The 19,679-nt window shown below is 55.3% G+C and overlaps 1 protein-coding gene across 1 annotated transcript in view; it reads right to left on the bottom strand.

Annotated features, from left to right (window-relative positions):
• The window catches only part of EFNB1 (ephrin B1), a 13,064-nt gene extending 4,495 nt beyond the window's left edge, over window positions 1-8,569 (bottom strand). Inside the window, exon 1 of the mRNA XM_029241431.1 lies at window positions 7,648-8,569. Within this exon, the coding sequence (XP_029097264.1) occupies window positions 7,648-7,775 (128 nt within the window). The 5' untranslated portion in view covers window positions 7,776-8,569. The remainder of the gene's footprint in view (window positions 1-7,647) is intronic.
• Between the last annotated feature and the right edge of the window lie 11,110 nt (window positions 8,570-19,679).

The following is a 19,679-nucleotide window of genomic DNA, read 5'->3' as shown; positions in this document are numbered from 1 at the left end:
ACACACACACACACACACACACACACACACACACACACACACACACAGCCTCTGCTCCCCATCCTGAGAGGAGATGGACAAATGCCTCCCGAGCCAGGTTCATCTTCTAATCCAGAAGGCCAGGCACTGGGAAATAGCAGGGGGAGGGCAGCTGCCTGGGGCCACCGATTCATATCATCCTGTCCTTGCCTAAGTGCAGTAAGCGCTCTCGGCCATTTCTGAGCCTGGGAGCAAGTCAGTACAATGTAGGAGAAAGAAGACAGACTTTGGAATCAGATGGATGGTGGCCCTCACTAGCTCTGTGACCTTGGATGAGCTGCCTGATCTCCCTATCTTTCAGTGTCCTCACTTATAAACTGGGGGTGGGAAGAGCCCCTCCTCCAAGGATGGTGGAGGGGAGGCATGATGGCATGGATAGAGCACATAGTTGGCACTCAACCGTGATCCCTGCTTAGAAATAGCGTGGTCTGCCAAGAGGCAGGAGGCCAGACACTAACACCAAGGACCTATGAGCCCAGTCTTGTTTCTTGGGTGGGAAAGAGGAAAAGATGATACAGCTCCATCCTCAAGGACTTTACTGTCTGGTGTGGTTCAGAAAAGTAAGTGGCCCATGCCACAGCAATGGATAGCACCAGGCTATCTGGAGGCTATGTGAGAGGATGGTGGCTCACAAGGCAAGGGCTGGAGGCAGAGAGAGGAAGGAGACAGCTCATCTGATAGGACAGTCAGAAATGGCCCCACAGAAAGAGTGGGATGAAAGTGGATTCTGGGGGGGGAATAAGAAGTCAACATCCAGCAAGAGCAGACAGCAGTGGTTGGGACAAAAAACCCAGGCCAGTGACTGGCCCAGTGATGGGTAGAGAGGAGCAGAAGAAGAGGGGGTAAAGCTCAGCTGGGGCCAGGCTGAAAGGCCAGGGTCCCAACAAGCAGTGTGGGTTTCATCCAGTGGGGGACAGACTCTCTAGCAGAAAGGACAATGAAGGGCCGAAGGCGGTGCTTCAAGGGAATGAAGCTAACGGTGGAAGAACATGGTTCTACTCCCTGAGGGCCCATTCCACAGTGGGGGCTACAAGGCACAAGGGCCTCCTGGGAGCTCAGTATCCTCACCGGATGGAGGGAAATGATACCCAAGGAGGTGACTAAGGGAACTAGACCAAGTAGATGGAGTGGATGAAGAACAGCAGCCCTCTCTCCACGTCCAGGGAAGCTCCACTAAGCTGGGACCTGCCATCCTTCTGTGCAGGAGGGTAAAAGCAACAACAAGGAGGTCTCACCTGCCTCAGTACCTAGCTTTTACCACACTCCAGAAGGCCAGAAAGGAAGCAGGCATGGGATGGAGGCCCACACAAACATTTGAGAGAAAACACCCTCAACTCCACGCGCTACAGAAAGCCAAGAAGTTTCACCAAAGCCTCTATAATTCCTAAGGCATCTTTCACTTTCCAATCTTCATACTGGTTCCATCCAGGCAGTCGGATTAGACAACTTCTAACATCTTAGAGATGGAAGGAACCTTCGAGACCTACTGAGTCCAGGCTCCTCATGTGAGGGAATGAGTAACCAGGTGAATGTTCCTGTTGAAGAGGGGTGCTCAAAGCCAACCCGAGGAGCCTAAACTCACCCAGGATGTTAACTCCTAGGGGTCTAAGAGTACCTTAAACATTGGCTGAATCCTTATAGAGCTGCACCTCCATAAGACCGTAACTGGAGATGACAGCAGGTAGAGGGCACGCAAAGGGGTACAGGCCAGCTCACTTTTCTAACCACTTGGCCCACCTTACTCACCAGGGAGTCTTGTCTACCCTGAGCAGTCTCCCATCACCATTCAGGTTCTGGAGCCCTGGAACCCAGAGACAACTGAGGAAACAGATGTCTACATAGTGGGTGGGGGAGGGGGAGGAGAGAGGACTATTGCCCCCAACACCCCTCAGACTCCCGTCAACCTCAGTGAACAGAACTCATAAATATTCATGAGTTCATTTGCATAGCAGCTGGCAGAGGGAAACTCACCTTCCCCTAAAGTGCAGAAGGGAGAGGAGCCTGATGAGACCCACCTTCCCTGACCCTGGTCCCCCATGATGGTACCTTCTCAGCTTCTTCCCCACCACTGAGAAAAGTGCCTCTGGGCCTGTGAGAAGCCCCAGAAAGTGGTGAGGGGCCACGAGGTGTGGGTATGCAGCCCGTGAGAGTGAAGCCCAAGGTCAGTATGACGCTAGTCATCCTGTACAGCGGGGACCCTGCTGGTCTCCCCTCGTACCCACCAGGTTAGGAGTAGGGGCCGACAGGAGGAGGAATAGAGTACCTAGTTAAACTCTTTACCCCCCAGTTTTCAAAAACTACTACTCCCCCCATTATCAAACCAAGCTTTCCTGCCTGGGGCCACCCCCAGACAAAGCCCTTTTCTGGAAAATAAGGGGATTGACATGGCCCAGCAGGAAGCCTGCAGCAGGTCGCCATGGTAACTCCTGAGGCCTTCCCTCCTTAGCCTCTGATAGCTCCTGGGACCCCAGGGAGCCACCCCAGGGAGTAAAAGGACTTAGGGGAGGCAGCCTGCCATTCAGTCTCCTGTCTGTGGCCTGCCTCTTCCCCTCTACCCTAGCCCAAGTCTCTCCCCCAGCCTGCCTACTGAGCTTAGAAGTCTCACCATGACTGCTGAAAAGAATCCTGGGAGAGAAGAAGCCTGAGGGTCTGGGGTAGTGGCCAGTGCTGGTCAGAGGCCAACTGCCCCCCCCCCCCGCTTCTTTGCCCAGTTAAGCCCCTATCCACCCATACACAGACAATCTATAGCAGAGAGAGTTTGGAGCTATGGGGGTCATGCCTAGAAAGCTGCCCACGTTCCACCACACTTCCTTCCCTCTCATCCTTCCCTCAGGCTCTAGGGACTTGTGGTCAGAGAGTGGCCAAAGGGAGAGCCTGGTCCTAGGCCATGCCAGCCCAGGTTTGGTAGAAGACTCTAGCCACAGCTTTGATTCAGTGACTCCGGCACCACTGCGCCTGCACCCCAGGGTGGCAGGACCAGCGGAGGACAGAACCCAAGCTGGAGCTCAAGTGTGCTCTCACCCCAGCAAGGGTGGGGAGACCCCAAATTAAAGGCTCCTCTTTCACTCCCCCAGCTCCACCCAGCCCCCGAGGCAGCAGGAGCAGGCCTGGCATGTCCCAGCAGTGCCCGCCCAGGCGTGGGTGGGCAGGAACAGCAGCTGGGTCCTGGCACACACACAGCACTGTCGGAGGCAGGGAAGCCAGGAGAGCCCCAGAGGAAGTCCCCCCCCCCGCCACCTACACTGAACTATGCCTCCCCTCTGCCCCACCTGGCCAATGCTAGGGCCCACTGAGGGCTTAACAGCCCCTTCCTTGTTGTCTGCTTTCTGTGGGGTCCCTGAGAGGCAGTGAGATTCCTGGCCCAGAGAGGAACCAAGGCTGCTATTCAGAGCCCGGGAGGGAGAGTGCCAGGCATCGAGCTGGCTGCCTCTAGATCAGGTCACCCAGAGCAAGCTGCCCTCAGACGTAGGCCTAGCAAAATCAAATGAGGAAGCTGGAGCACTGCTCATCCCACGTGGGCAGGGCCTGAGTCACAAGGACAGATGCACACACACCTGTGAGGTGAGAGCGAAAGCCGGGGGCAAAAGCCAGCGCCTCCCCCGAAACCCAGTCTCTCCCAGATTCCAAGGCAGTGGGATGGTGTGGAAAGAATGGCACAAGGCACAGCTCTCCCCACTACGAGCTGACTGACTTTAAACAAGTCATTTTCCTTTTCTGAGCAAATGCCTCCTCATCTGGAAAATGGGCAATTCCAACTTCCCAGGGCTGTTGGGAACATCCAATGAGTTCATATCTGAGAATGCTTTGGAGGTAGCAAGGTACTGCCCAACTGTTAGCACACCAAGCATAGTACCATTTAGAAGAAGCTGAACGAGCTTACTACACTCCTGGCTGCTAGCACCGCCACCCAAAACCACCACAATGAAAACCCACCCAGGAGGGGCTGCTACAGAGCCCAGGGCAAGGAACCCAGCATATGGCTGGCGAGCATCCCCTTACCTCAGCTCCCCTAATAATCACAGGGTGGACCCTCCCCCCAAACCTACTGTTCCCATGGCAACCAGCGGCCTCCTGGCTGGCCCACCCACTCCATACTCCCAACACCAGAAAACAGTGATGCACAGTAGTATCCAGGGCCCACTCATCCCCATCCATCATAGTTGGTGAGGGAGTGGAGAGCCTGAGGGGAGAAAGGGAACCCTGGATTCAGCCTCCAGTCCAGCCTCACCAGGCCCTTCTTGCCCCAGGTCTGGCTGCCTGGGGTTGGGGGAGGGAGGGAGGGGAACAGGGAACTTTAGAGGAGCTGCTGGCTTCCCATCGCTTTCAGGCCCCCACCTGTGGCCAATCAGCCACAGAGTAGAAGAGGTCAGGTCCCTAGCCACCCCGGAAAGGGGCCCCCTGAGCTGGCCTCCCCAGGACTGTGAGCTGGAACAGCTGTGAGGGGGCTGGGACCTACACTTTGGCTTGTAGCAGGCAAGCCTGGGTTGGGGTCTGCAGCTGCCCCCACCCATGCTGGATGGAGTCAAGGGTCCTGGATGCCAAGCTGAAGCCCCCACCCCCGCCCCTTGCAGGGAAGGTGTAATATGATCTCAAGCACATTCCCACTCTCTGGAGGTGGAGGAACCTGAGTGGGGGGCAGGAAGGGGTCAGAATGGGACTGAGAGACTGAACTGCAGCAGCTGGACTTGGCTGAGGACTCAAGTATGAGGCCTGCCGGCTGCCCCAAGTTCTCAGGGGAGGAGGCTGGAGGAGGGGTCTGCCCTGGGACCTTCCATCACAGCCCCCCCACCCCACACAAGCATGCCCATGTACTCTGGTTCCTCCCAACCTCTAACGGGCCCAGACCCACCTTCCCACCCTACACTTATCGGGCAAATCTGACAAGGGGCCAAGCTCTTGCCACCCAGGGACTACCACCCTGGAAGGCCACAGCACCAATTTGGGAAAGAGGCTGGGAGTCTGGAGTCAGCCCTTCCGGCTCCCCTCTCCCGGTCGGGGCTGGGGCTGCCCGTATCCTGGAACCTGGAAACATACCCCCAGCCCCACCACTTCTTTATTTTGATTTTTTTACCAAGGAGGAAGCAATTAAGCAGGGTTTATAGGCGCTGGGAGATTTCGGGGGGGGGGTTGCCAGCTCCTGACAGGACTGAGGCGAGAGACCAAAAGCTGGGAGGAAGAGGGGAGGGAAGAGAGAAAATGAGCCTGTGAGGGAGAGCACGGGCATGTGCGAGAAACAAAAGGACTCGAGAAAAAGAGGCAGAGAGTGACTAAGAGTGAGAGGGAGTGTGAGAAAGAGGGAGAGCGGGCAAGCAGAGCTGGAGAGGGGAGGTGAACGCGGCTCACACAGGATGTGAGAGGGCGAACCGAAAAGGGCCTGAGAGGGAGAAGCAGGCAGGAGGAAAAGAGGGAGAGACGGACAGGAAGAGACCGTTGAGTTGAAAGGCTGTGGCAGTCCCAAGCTTGGGCGCAGTGGCAGAGACAGCCTCCCCGAGCTGAGTGAAGCTGAGGGCAGTGCCTTCCTCCTGTCCTCCTGCCCCCCCCCCAAACCCGTGCCAACAAACACAGACAGGCTGCATTCCAGACCCCTGAGCATAGATGGAACTCTGGAGGGGGTGCTGCGCGCAGGGGCACCAGTATCAGTCCCCCACCATTCCCAGGATCTGCTCAATTACAGGATGGAATTCGTGCAAGTCCTATTGAGGCCTCAGCCACCACTCCCACAACCCCCAGGATGCCTACCCTCAGCCTGAAGTGGATCGGGGAATGGGGCAGATCTCAAAAACCTGCAAACCGTTCCAGAGCACTCAGGCCTCAAGACAAAAAAAGGGTGAAGCTCAGGGAGATCTTGTTTCTCCCAGCCACCCCCCCCCCCCCCTCCCTCTGCAGGAGGGCTCCTTTCCAGCTGTGGAGCTGCCTGCTATCTCTGGTTAGAGACCCGAGAGAGCAATTAGGTCACTCCCATGAGCCCCTATGATGGGCTACCCCAGGCTGATTTCAGCTCTCCTGGCTCAAGAGAGAGCATTTCCAGCCTCCACCTTTACAGGAGGGAACTGGGCACTTCACAGCCTTTCTCCTTGGTCTGAGCAGCCCGAGGCCCCCAGACCATTTTGAGTCCCTGCTGTTAGGAGAGCACTGGGCCCAGTTTGGCTTCTGGGTTAAGGAAAAATCGTTGTCAATCCCTTTCCTTGTACCCTGACCCTGGTTAGACCTCCCACTAACCAATAAATAGGACCGTACCTTAACCTAAGGAGAAGAGAACTAAAGAAGCCGCCCTCTCCCACTCCAGGGCTGAGAGGTGCATGACCCCTGGAACCTAAGAGGTCAAGACAGGCAGGAGCTCGGGAAGTTAGCGGGGAGCCCATAAGAGTGGACAGGAAGAGATTCCAGATACAGGAATCATAGAGCACAGAGGGCAGGCCAAGGGCCCCCAGTTTCCCACTAAGTGGGGTGTCCGCACACTGCTGGGACCTCCAGAAAACAAGAAGGAAGAGCAATTTTGACCCTGGGTTCCAACCTGAGTCCTGGATGCCAAAAGAGAAAAAGGTCCAGAGGTCACTACACAATCCAGCGACTCCCCACTAACAGCCCAGAAACCACTGAGCCACCGCCCTGAAAGGTGTGTGTGTTGTTGGGAGGTGGGGGAGGATTGTGAAGGGTAAGGAGGAGGGAGAAAAGAAAGGATCTCCTCTACATAGCTGCCTCCCCAACCCCTTTGGGAAAGCTAAGCACAACTCCCCAATCTGAGGACAGAAGGTGGGGGGGGGGCAGTGGGACCCGCCTGGGCAGGAATCCTTCGCTTGCCACCCACTTCCCTAGCCACCTCGGCCGCCACTCTCCACCCCGGCCAGCCCTGGAAGCTCTGCCGCCGGCTCCATTGGACCCCCGACGAGCGCTGGATCGACACCACCCCCCCAACAAAACCTCTCTCCCACTCCGCCCCTCTCCACCCGCCGCCTTTGTGAGCCTGGGAGCGGCGCCCGCCCTTCCACGGACCCAGCAGGGAGAAAGTCGGGGGGGAGGGAGGCTAGAAGAGACGGCAAAGCGAAAAGCTAGGGAAGCAAACTGGGAAGAAAGAGAAATGAAAATGAGAGAAGCCCGAATGGAGATACAGGCACTGCCACCCGCCCCAAGCGCGAAGTCCCACGCCACGGTCCCTTCACAGCTAAACAAACGGGGAACCTGTGTTCCGGCCTCTTCCCCCGCCCAGGTCAAGCTCGCCCACCCCCCGCCCCCAGCGGCTCTTGGCGAAAACCGCCACGTTCCCAGGGGCCCCAGAGGGGGCTGCTTTCTCTCCCCGACCCAGCTCTCCGGTGCGCTCAGAGGCGCTCAGACTCCCAGCTCCGCCCGGCGCGACCACCTCGACTTGATCCGGGACGTGCGGAGGAGAGGGCCGGGAAGCTGAGGGGTCACAACCCAGCCAAGTGCCCCCACCCAACCCCACCGCACCCTTCCCCGCCCGGCCGCAGGGAAACACACTCGAAAAAGCCATAGACAAAATGGGGCGCCGCTCCTCCTCCGAACACCTTCCCACAGGCGCTCGGGGGCGCGCGGCCTCACCCCGAAGGAGTGCCTCCCACCCCCAGGGACCAGAGCAGATAAGTTACTCACTTGGGGTTGAGGGAGCTCCAGGACACGGGCTCTAGATTCTTGGCCAGCGGGGTGGCGAGCCGGCACAGCGCCAACACGACCATCGCCACAAGCCACTTGCCGAGCCAACGCTGGCCAGGCCGGGCCATCTTCCCTGGGGCAGGCTGCACTTCGGGATGCCCTGGCGCCTCCTCAGCAAAGCTGGCCTCGCCTTCCCGTGCCGCGCTGCGCTCCGAGAAGCTCAGGCGCCCATCCTCCGCAGCCGCCGGCCTTGAAGTGCTCCCCTCCCGCCGGCTTCGGTGTCGCTCTTCTCCGCCCCGCCGGCCAGGAGGACTCACTGGGCAGCCGCCCCCAACCCGAGCATGAGCTGTGGCCTCCGAGGGCTCGCTCCACTGGCCTCTCCGCCGCACGAAGCACGACGGGGGCTCTGCGCCCCCGGGTGATCCCGTCCGATTCCGCTCGGCTCCCCGAGACTGTTTGGGACTGTGCGACCTCTCCCCGACGGGGTCTCACCGCTGGGGACTCGGTGGCCGCCCGGACGCCTCGACCGCCCCGGGATCGGCACCCCTGGGAAGAAGTGGGAGTCTCCCCACCACACGAGCTCGGCCTGGGGGCTCCCGACCGGGCCGCCCTAGCACGGGCTCCGTTCTTCCAGGCCACACTGGGACTCCGGGCTGCGCGCCCCCCGACAGCTTCGACTTCAGCGCGGGGCCCGCTCAGTGTACTTAGAAGAGCGCGGAGACACTGCCGAGCGAGCTAGTCCCATCAGTTTGCGCCTCTGGAGCCTAGGCCGGGTGGCCCGGCAGCCCAGTCGCCGAGTCCTAGCTCCCTGGCGATTGCGCCCGAGGCTCTACGGTCAGTGCGAGGCTCACACACCTCCCGCTGCTGACCAGCGCGCATACACTCCCTCCGCCGCCGCTGAGCTGTCTACTCCCCTGCTCAGGCGTACGCAAGGCCAACCCTACGCATCTTAGCCAATAGCAAGCTCCGTCACGGGGTCCTTGCCCTGCACCACGCCCCCAGAACAGGAAGGAGGCGGGGTTTTAGGGAGCTCTTAAGGACGCCGCGCTCTCGATGGCACCAATCTGAGTGTGCGGCTCCTGCGGTTGTGGATGGGTCCTGCTTAGTCCTGTTCCCAGAGCGCTCAGCCCGTGGGAAGTTGGCGCTCCTCTAGAGCTCTCGGCCTGCTCTCCTCCCCGAGCGCCTGGTCGACACTCCGGCCCACTGACCTGGGCCAAACAGGCTCAGTACTTTTCCCGGGAAAGTACTACCATTCTTTTTGTTACACACGCGAGCCCTGAAGTCCTTGCTCGGTGCCCACCTCCGTGACAAGGATAGCTTGTTTACTCCTGGTCCCATCTCACATAGGGCTCTGGTGGGCTTTCCTCCTTCCGCCCTCGCCGTGCAGTGTCCGCTTGCACATGGACCCGGACCCGGAGTCCTGAGCAAACGGATAGCGGTGGGCGGTGGAGTCTCAGAAGGGTCAAGTACGGGAAAGTTGGGAAGATGAGTTCTTCGCCCCTGGGGAGCAGGCCTTGGGAATCTCAACTTTGGGGAAGAGACTTGTGGGACACCAGGGGCCCAGATTTCGAGTCTTGTCCTGTCTGAAGGCGCGGGCAAGGCCCTGGGATAGGCCAGTGGGGATGAGAGGGCACCTCGATAAAGAAAGACACCTCGAGGGCAAAGAGGAAAGGGCGTAGGGCAGAGGAGCCTTTCGAAAAAGCAAAAGTTGGCGCCCTGGTCCCAAGACGCCGGACTCCAGCACCTCCCGGCCTCGCCATCTGGGTCTTTGTCTCCCAGCCCCTTCTCCCCGCCCCTCCTTGCTTCCTTGCTTATAACTTTGGCTCCAGCCCATAGCTCAGACCCTCCCGGTCCGACCCGCTCTCCCCAGTTGGACCTCAGCAGATGTACCCACGTGCTAATGTCTCCCCCTACTGGTCTTCTATAGCACCGCGGGTGCCTGGGACGGACTGAGAGCGCCCACTCCAACGGGAGCGTGGCACACACGAGCCTGGCACACGCGCTCGAGCACAAGACCCGGGACAGGGGTGGTGACCTTGGCTAGAACCGCGACCCGGTATGGGGAGGAGGAGGGAGCACTAGGAGTAAGATCTGGGTTTGGGGTTGGCTCGGCGACTGCCGAGGACATAAAGTCTCCTTGCTGCTTCTTCATGGAGATAATTAGGTGAGCGACATTCCCAAAGTGCTCGCCATTTACACAGTTTCCTGTCCTTCTCTCACTTAAGTAGGAGGCTGATCTACTGAGTTCCTCACCGGATCCTCTGATGATCTCTTTGGTTCAATAGAGTGGACCTCTATTTGGGGGGAAATAAAGAGGGAGAAGTGTGTTCCTCCCACTTTCAGGGACAGAGCCTGGAGGATGAGAAGGATCTGTGTAGAAAGAGAAGAAGAGGAGCTGTTTAGGGTCTCTCAGCTCCCAGCTGGACCCCTTATTGGGGTGTGAGCAAGGAGAGACAAGAACAAGGTGCAGGGACACACCAATGGTCCAGCTTGGAGACTAGGATTGCCCGAAGTGCATGGCAGGACAGCAAAACCTGAGAATGGAAAACAGCCTGCCACTTACTGAGTGCCTACTATGTGCCAGGAACCATGGTAGAGGCATTTCCCTTCACAATCCTTTGAGATGAGTTCCACAATCCCTATTTTATGTAAGAGGGAAAACTAAGGCTCAGGGGGAAGTGACTCATCTGAGGTCATGGAGCTGATCGGTGGTAGAAGCAGGATTTGGCCCCAGACTTCTCTGTCTCCTAAGCCTGTGCCCAGTTCCCTATACCATACTGACTCGCCACATTTCCAGCACCTTCTTGCTCACTTGCTTACTTAATTCAGTCCTGGTTAAAAGCTCGTTCATGCCTGGAAAGCAGCAACCTTCAGGACGGCCAGGACTCCACTCTTCACTCACAGTCCTCTGAGAGGTTTCTAGGCCTAGGAAAGTTCATCTGTGTCCCTGGCCATGCCCCCAAGTTCCCAGCTAGAGTCGCCACCACCAATCCCAGAATCAGCCTCAGATTCCACTGCCAACATGTCCAGTGCCCCTCGGGAGGTGAGCCCAAGACCAGGTGGGAAATGGGGCAGATGAAGCTATGCTGTCAGACTTGGGAAGCCTGGGAAGACAGCAGCAGCTCCTGAGTGTGCCAACGCCTCATCCTGGGTGGGGAGGGCACAGAGGAAAGAAGAGAGGACTCTGTGTCTAGGCCTGCCCCACAAGCTGGTCACCCCTGGTCACGACATAGCCTTTCTGCCTCAACCTGCCTACCGGAGCCTCAGTAGCAGGGCTGGGCCTACTCCCTGCTGCAGCCAGGGCCAATGACTCCAGGCTCCCCCCTCCTGCCCCACCCTAGCAGGGCTTCTGATGTAGTGATTCATGCCCCTGAGGTAGGGAAAAATTACTCCTCAGGGAAGCCAGAGAGGAAGTCAGGATCTGTGGGGGATGCTGACCCTCTCTTATCCAAGCTCTCCCTATTCCAGTGGCAGTCACACCCCTCCCCAAGCCTCCCAGATCAGTGTCACCGAACACACACATCCCTCAGGGTTCAAGTCCACCAGTGTTTCCTGAGCACTGACCCTGTGCTTGCCTCTGAGCTGGGATCCAAAGAGGAGCCCACCAAGCCCTGCCTTCGAGGAGCTCCAAGCAGATGGAAATCAGTATGTGGGGGCCTCCTGGACCCAGGGATGCAGGACAACATCTAGCAGCTGCGGGAGGCCTCAGGTACCATAACAGCCCCCGGAGAGCTCAGCTTCCCACACCAATGGGAGGCAGGGGGAGTACGAACTTCAGAGCCGTAGAGTTCACTGCTTATCAGTTGTGTCTCTTTGGGCAAGTCGCTTCCCCTGTGTGCTTCAGTTAACTCTTCTGTAACCTGAAGATCATCTCTTCTTCACGGAGCTGTGCTGAGCGGGGAGTGAGATAATGCACAGAAAGGGCTTAGCTTCATGGCTGGCCCACCACGGTGCTTACTAAATGGAAACTATTATACCTCCGCAGAGCCTCCCACAGAGACATCCTCATTCCCGGTCACAAGTGTTCTCACCCGTTCACACATGCTTTGTGTGCCATGCACACATTTTTTAGCTCCTCTCGTTTTCTCACACGTGTACGTATTCATACATGAACTTGCCGTCTTCCTCCCCTATCAGTTCACGCAGCACCAGCTCACAGGCTTGGTTCCTGCCTTCACGGGACATGGAGCATAGTCCCCACATTTCCTCAAGTCACTGCCCTGCTCACATGCACGAACATTCACACCCCCTCTCTATTACTGTGGCCCTTGTCCTTGACCTCTCCTTGCCTGCCTTGCACTCTCAGATAAGAGAAGTGAACTCCCTCACCTAAGGCCACACAGCCAGGAAGCAGAAGAGTCAGGACTCAAACCTGGGCCATTGAGCTGCACGACTTGAGCTTCTACACGTGACTCTACTCGGACACCCCAGGGCTCTGGAAAGGAATGTGTGCCAAAGGGTGGACCTTGCACACTGAGGGCAGGAAGCCTGCCCCAAGGCCCGGGGCGATGCCAGCTGGGACCACTCCACGAGGCTAGCAGCCCTCTCTCCTACCTACGATCATCTCTGGCCTGTCCTAAGCCTCCTGTCTGTCCCTTCGAAGACCCACAACCTCTGCCTGCATCCTCCTCACAGATACACACGACCACTCCCTACAGGGCAAGGGAGAGCCATGTTTCTTGAACAACTTCTGTATGCCAGGCACTGTAGCCAGGTACTCTCACCCTTGGTCCTATGCTATCTTTGCTTAATTCACATAACAACCCTGAGGTTGATATTTGATAGGCTTATTTTAGAGAAGAGGAAACTGAGGCTCCAGGCTCAATCTGCCTGCATCCCCTGCCCCCGCCAACCTCAGCCTGCAAAGTCCTCTCTTGCCCAGCCAGATTTGTCCCGCCACCCGCTTCTCTCCTTCTCTCCCTCTGCCTTCACTGCCCTCTAGCTGAGACCAGTTGGGGTCTGTGTTGAGCCCAGGCTGTCCTCCCTCCCCCACGAATACCTTGCTTTTCCCAAGTCACTCTGTCTCTGGGTCAGGCTCAGGACAAGCCCAGGGTGGGACCTGAGCCCTCCTACTCTTCCTCCCGCCTGCTGGCTGCACCACACCCCAGATCAAGCCCCAGGTGGGTAAGCCCTGCTAGTCTAGTTTCACTGCAGCCATGGAGATTCTCAGTGGCTGGGGGAAGAGGGGCTGGTCCCAAAGGCCAAGGGTTCAACCAGACGTTCAACCCCCCACCCCTCCCTTGTCCTTGCCCCAGCTTCATGCCTGGTTTATGGGTGTTTGCACTGACATCACCTTGATCTTCCAGGTGTCAGCCTGGCTCTGGGTCGTGCTGTTGGCAGGATGACACCAGAGATAGGAGGAGCCCTTCTCTTCCTGAGATGTGCCTGCCCCGTCCCTCCCTCTCTCTTTATCTCCTCCTTATACATCGTTACCCTTCCCTGGACTCCTAGAAATCTGTCCCAAGCCCATGGGCCCCACACAGGCAAATGGCCTCTGCCCCTGCTCCTCAAAAGAGCCTAGAACAGAGCATCTGAGGGCCAGTGCATGGCTCAGTGTGGCATAGCAGGTGGCATAGGCTCTGGACTGCAGCTGGGACCCTCGGCTCCTTAGAGGCCTCATCTTTGGATATCCGTGCCCTCCTGTGTATCACTGATCTGGGCTCAACTTCCTCTAGCAGCCCCTCCTGTTCTCGCTCTCCAGTCCTGTGGGGGGCAGCTATGGGGGAAATCCTGCAGCACTCCAGCCCGGCCCACCTGTCACTCCCTCAACTCTGGTTACCTGGGGAATGTGCAAAGAGGGACTGGGCCATTCATCACTGTCAGGGGCTCAGGAATTCAGGGGTGGGGGGCAGCCGTTGTCACCACCTGTCGCTGACCCCGGCCTAGCTCCCCATCTCAGAGAGCCAGTAAGCCCAGGGAAGGATGATGCTGGCTGCAGAAATGACATCTTTGCCCAATTCTGCTCTTGGCTCCTTAGAGAACACACTGGACTTGTCAGGCCCCATAAACACAGGGAATAAAGTTCCCCTGGAGGAACACCCCAAGCAGAGCAAATATTTGAAAAACCCGAGGAGCTGAGGGAAGGGGCAGTGCTTCTTCCTCTCTCCAGCCCTCCTAGCTCTGACCCCTCACTAGCCTATGAGATAACTTCCTGCCTTCCAACCTACCATAAATGCTAAAGGGTCAGGTTCTGGGCTTTCTCGACTGATAAACCCAAGCCTACTGTTACAAAGGTCATGAACCCCTGGGGGCATCCTAAGGATAGATAAGGGGCTGGACCCAGCTGGCCAGATAACCAATGGCAGATATATGGCACCCAGGCCCGCCCCTGAGCCAACGGAGCCAGGATCTCTGACATTGAAACCTCTGCTCCCCACACGCACAACTTAGTCCAGCTTGGTTTAGAGACCTTCCTTCACACCTTTTATCATCAAGGTCCCAGTGCCTGGGCTCAATGTACCTCCCAGTGCCCAGTTTCTTTCTAAGCCTTTAGTCTCCCCACCAACCTCTCCCACCGCGCCCCTGCCATACCCCCCGCCTCCCCAGCGCTGCCCAAGTTGGAACTGGGGTGAGACCTCAATTGACAAACCACCCGTCATCTTCCTCATGAGGAAGCCAGCCCCCTCAGAAGAACATAAATTTCCCTGGCCTGGCTTGTTTTTCTTTCACAGCCGCTCTCCTGGACACAAACCAGAGACTATGGCAGCCTCTGGCTTTAGCCATGAGAGGCGGGGCTGGGGGTGGGGATGTTGAGAGGGAGGGAATTTTCCTCCTTAGACTGGTGTTCTGGGCAGGGGCGGGGAAGTCAGGAAGCTCTGAAGAGCTAAGAGTGTCTCTCTTGCGGGGGGGAGGGGGGTATTAGGGCTCTACAGACGGTGGAGGAAGGAGGAGGGAATTTCAGAGGTAGGGAAATGAGACATTAGGCAGGTTGTTCAATCAAAGGGGTAGAATCTCCAAGGAAATCTCGCCCCAGTAGCCTCCATATTTCTCAATCTCTGTCGACCCCCAGTGGCCAGCCCAGTATTTGCATTCCAAAAGCCGACCCAGCACTGAGCCTGACCCCCAACAGCCCAAAGGGAGATGAGGGACACTCCCAGCTTCGGGTGCTGGCCTGCGCTGAGCTAAGCCAGGAACACCCTTTATCCTCTTCCCCCTCCTCTTCCCAGTACTAGAAATTCAATCTACCCAGGCCTACTGTAGCACCCACCTCTTCTGGGCAGCCTTCCTAGAAGGCCCTAGCCCACAGATCTGTTCCCTGCTTTGATCTCCATATCCTGACCGTACACCTCTGACTGGCACTTGGATTTTCAATATTTGTGTGTATCTGAGCTCTCCCACTACATACTACATACTAACCTAGAGCAGAAACCACTGACTGCTTCTGCAGGTGAACAATAAATGCTAATGGCGTTGGAGTTGATGATGGTGGTGATGGTGGTGACAGGTACCATCTGCTGAGCACCTACTACGTTCCAGGTACTTTGTATCCATTCTCTCATTCAAAGTCATTTTATGCACAGATGAGAAAACTGGCATTCTCAGAAGTCAAGTGACCCAAATAACATCCCATGTCTAGTAAGTGGCAGACCTACGTGCTAGACACTGCCTTTACCCCTGGAAGGGATACAGGGATGACAATGACACAGGTCCTGACAACATGGCACGGTGTGGGCCACAGCAAAGACCGTAGCTCCATGGAGCACAGAGGGACTAGCTTTGCATCCGTCCTCCTTGTCCTCTTTCTCAACTCAGGGTACTTCTTCTCTAGTTTGCTCATTTGGCAGAAGGACAGATAGCTCACCCCAGATGGGCAGTCTCTCAGGTCCTGTCACCTAAGGAGGCTGTGGCCAACTAGGAGACTCCTATCGACAATGGACACCTGAAAAAGTCAAGAGTCCAGGACCACAGAAGGAGGGTCCATCAGAGGTTGCTACTCATGAAATACCCAGACCCTCCCAGGAACCAACATGGGTCAGTTCAGTTTACAAACACTGCTGGGCCTCCCCTGGGAGCCTGCCAGGTGCTGGAATCTGAGAGCAAACTGCCCCAGGTCAACACGCACCACTGAGTAGAGGGCCCATCGACCTGAGCCTTACTCTTGTCCGTGGCCTCCCTGAGTCATTTTGCCTTTCTCCAGCCTGGTGACCTTGGTGGAAATCGAGGCACTCTTTCCTCTCCCCTTCCCCAGGTAAGCCACTCACCTGAGACTCTCTTTCAGTCACTTGGTTCTTGGTGTGAAGCATGCCTGCCCGGACTGAAAAGGAAAATAACCTGTTGAGGGGATCTGAGGTAATTCAACCCACACTCCCTTACCTGCGCCCACCACTATGGTCCTCACAAGGCCCTGGCTTGGAGTTGACGGCTCTGGAAAGCAGGCAGCCTATTCCATTTCCCAGGCACATTCTCCAAGGAGAAGAGCTTGCAGGTTTCAGGTTGGACTTTCCCAGGGGCACTTCGTGAAGGGATTTTATGGCTAAAGTGGATCGGTAACACCTGTCTTTGAAAAGGTCCAGACCAAAATGACCAGAGCCAGGTAATAAGGCACAGGCTTCTGTGACTCTGATTACACACTTTTCCTCATGTTGGTGCAGGATAGAACTGCTTCCTGCAAGAAATCTCAGCCCTGCCAGAAGGGCCTCCCAGGGCCCACTTCTGGGCAGAGGCACAGTGGTCTTCCTCTAGAAGCAGACGTGCCCTAGCCGAGCAACCCACCTTTCATCAGTAGCTGACAGCCTCCCTCCCAGGCTAGCTGATTGCTAAGGCTGATCGGCGTGCATGGACCCCACCATACAGAATATCTGTACTACAGGAGCTCATTAGGGAAGATGAGCTCACGTGCTGCCACCTAGCACACAGCTGAACCATCATCACCATCACAAACATTTTTTGAGTGATTACCATATGCCAAGCTCCATGCTAAGCCCTTTATGTATAATATCTCATTAAAATGGCCCAACCCTCTGAGCTGTTACTATTATTATCGCCATTTGCCAAAAAGGAAGCTGTGGTACAGAGAAGTTAAGCAACTCGCCCACACTCACAGAACCAGGAAGTGGTGGTGCCTGCTTACTAGCTATATGACTTCAAATCCAGTATCCCTAACCACATCCACACAGTCCCGGGGATTGGGATTCAAGGTGCTGCAGTGGTTTTAGAAGCATCCTGATACGACTGTTCAGAGCCCAGGCTTTGAGATCAAATAGGCTTGGGTTTCAGTTCTGTTTCTGACCCTTCTTACTTTTGCAACCTCCCTGAGCTTCTGTTTGCTCTATGATGAATTGGGGAGAAACCGTTCCTTCATTCATAAGTGCCTACCATGTGCCAAGAAAATAACACTTACTTGTGGGGGTGCTGTGCAGCTTGAACTAGCTGATATATATAAATCCCCTGGCCCATACTACATGCTTGCCAAATAGTGGCTATTATTATTGTTGTGTAGTTGCAGTTGTTAGAGAGAGAGAGACAAAGGGGGAAATGACCAGGAGGTGTCCCATTTGGAGTGAGACCAGATGCGGTCTCCAAGACCTAGGCTGATTCAAACGCCAGGGAGGCAATGGCACAGGCAGGTGGAGAAAGGCTAGGATCCTTGGCCAGGTTAGTAGAAGAAGGCTCTGCCAGCAGGGCCTTAGGCTGTAATCTCAGGCTGAATTTACACAAGGCGAACACACGAGGGCATGCGCCCCTCAAAATGGGCTGGTTCAGAGACTCCCAGAAGCCAGGGCTCCTGCTCCCTGTTTTCACCTCTAGGGCAGCTGGCCCTGGCTCTGAGACTGAGAAGGAGGCTGAGGGAGGGAGGAGACATAGGAGATGAACAAGGTCCTCTCTGGGGCACAAAAGAGCAGATACAGGGTGTTGACCCCCTGAAGAGAATAAAAGGGGAAGTAGAACAGACTCAGCAGATTTGAAGGTTGAGGGGGGAAAGAAGTCACAATACAGGAGATCAGAATGACCTCTTAGCCTGGGGACCAGGCAAGTAAACAGCATCAGTCTGTTATTCTCTGTTTCTCTCTGTCTCTCTCTTTCACACACACACACACACACACACACACACACACACACACACACACACACACACGTGTTATGAGGCAGTCCCAGATTTGGAGAAAGGAGCCTGAGTGAGGCATGAGATTGTCCAGCCAGGGGCATTCGGGGTCAGACACGATCTCAGTCTTCATGCAGTGATTATGAAAAATAAAGCCAGCAAAACTTTGTGTCTCTAAAGGGTCAGTTCGTGGGAAAGGCTAACTTGATATCTCTACTGAGAAAGGTCCAATGAAATCAAGCCAGTCCCAAGGTTAGGAATCTCAAAGAACTTCTAAAGCCTGAGCAGGATGGTTTAAACTTCAGAATGAAGGGAGAGCAAGGGATGGTAGCAAGATGCACCAGCCTTGGTGTCAGGCACACTCACTACACACTTGCTGGCAGTGTGGCCTTGGGCAAGTTACATAAACTCTCTGAGCTTCCTTCATCTTTCAAATAGGAATAATAATAATAGCACTACTAGGTAAGAGTTAAGTAAGATACTGGGTATGGAAGTGTCTGGCACACAGCTGGTGCCTAGAAAATGCTGGTTCTGCAGCTATCCATAAGGGAGTCTTGAGAACCAACTGAAATGGGAAAATTTGGGGACCTTGAGACAGGTTGTCCTACCTGGGGGCAGCAGCTTACTGTCAGGAGGTGAAACCTATGTAAGATTGGACCTGGGCTAGATAACCTTTAGGAACATCCCACTCCAGACACTTCATGGTCTGTCAGTCAGCAAGTGCGATATGTAGGGCACTGTGGGAGATACAGAAAGATCCAGATTTGATCAGTCAGATCTCAGCTCAATTGCCACTTCCTCTCCAACCATCCAGATGAAATTAGTGCCGTTCCCCCAACCCTTGTCTTCATCTAGGCCGTTAATTTATTTTATTTTCTTCATAAGTTATCAGTCTAAAATGACTATTTTTCTTATGTGTTGATTTTCTGGCATGCACCCACACACAAATAAGCTCAGTAAAATGTGTTGCTGTGATGTATAAGAAATGGACCCTAGCATCAAAGAGCTTATGAGATCGGTATGGGAGTAGTTGAGGGCTCATGTGTCAAGGACAGGGGCTCACTTCTAGCCAAGAGATATGAGTTCCTGGAGTTGTTGGGTCTTGAGCGAGGCTTTGAAGGATGAATAGCATTGGAAAAAGTGGAGATAAGTGAGGGGAGAGGAGTCGATGAATGACAACAGAAAACGCAATTCTCATTTTCCGATCACCACAAGTTACCAGACCTGGTTCCCAGTCTTGCAATAGAGCAGTGAACAAGCCAGAGGAGGCTCTGCTTCTGGAATGGTACTCGCATCCCAGCAAGAGAAGACAGGACACGTTCAGATCGTAATCAATACTATGGAGAGGATAATGCAGGGTAATGGGATGGAAAGAGGTCGAGATAGAAGTGGCAGGGGTTCCTTCAGAAGTGGGTATCACACATTCACGGGACCTTTGAAGTGGCCATATCTGAGCTGAAATCAGCATGATTAAAAGGGTCAGGCATCCAGAATCCAATCCATCCTTTTACACACGGGGCTAATTCCCCCCACCATCAGCCCCTGCTATGTCTTCTCTTTCTCTGCCTTCTTCTGATCTTTCCCCAGAGCTTTCTTTGCTTTCTCTGGTCACTCTCTACTCTTTTTACTGTAAATCAGTCCTGACTTTCAAGGCCTCTTTCAATTTTCCTTTAGTCATTACTACCCGTTCAACAAACCAAAAGGCCCCAAATCAAGCCAGAAAACCCAAGAAGCTTTTTAGAAGTGGGAGGAGAATGGGGAAAGACAGTGAATCCTTAAGTCTCATTTTTTCCCCTGTCACCCTGGTGAAATTGAAAATAAGGAATAGCAACCTGACAGGAATGCTGTGGGGATTACCTTACGAGTACATAGCATGTACTCAGAATATGTTAATTCTCTCTCTCCTCTTTCTTGATATTTTAAAGCATGAAGTGTCTGACGTTAATTACATGTTCATCATAGAGTGTATGGAAAGAGCTGTAAAGCAGAA

This window comes from Monodon monoceros, unplaced genomic scaffold (assembly GCF_005190385.1).
Source record: "Monodon monoceros isolate NGI ecotype Baffin Bay Population unplaced genomic scaffold, NGI_Narwhal_1 Super_Scaffold_22, whole genome shotgun sequence".
NCBI lineage: Eukaryota > Metazoa > Chordata > Mammalia > Artiodactyla > Monodontidae > Monodon > Monodon monoceros.
This window is presented reverse-complemented; position numbering and strand designations above follow the sequence as displayed.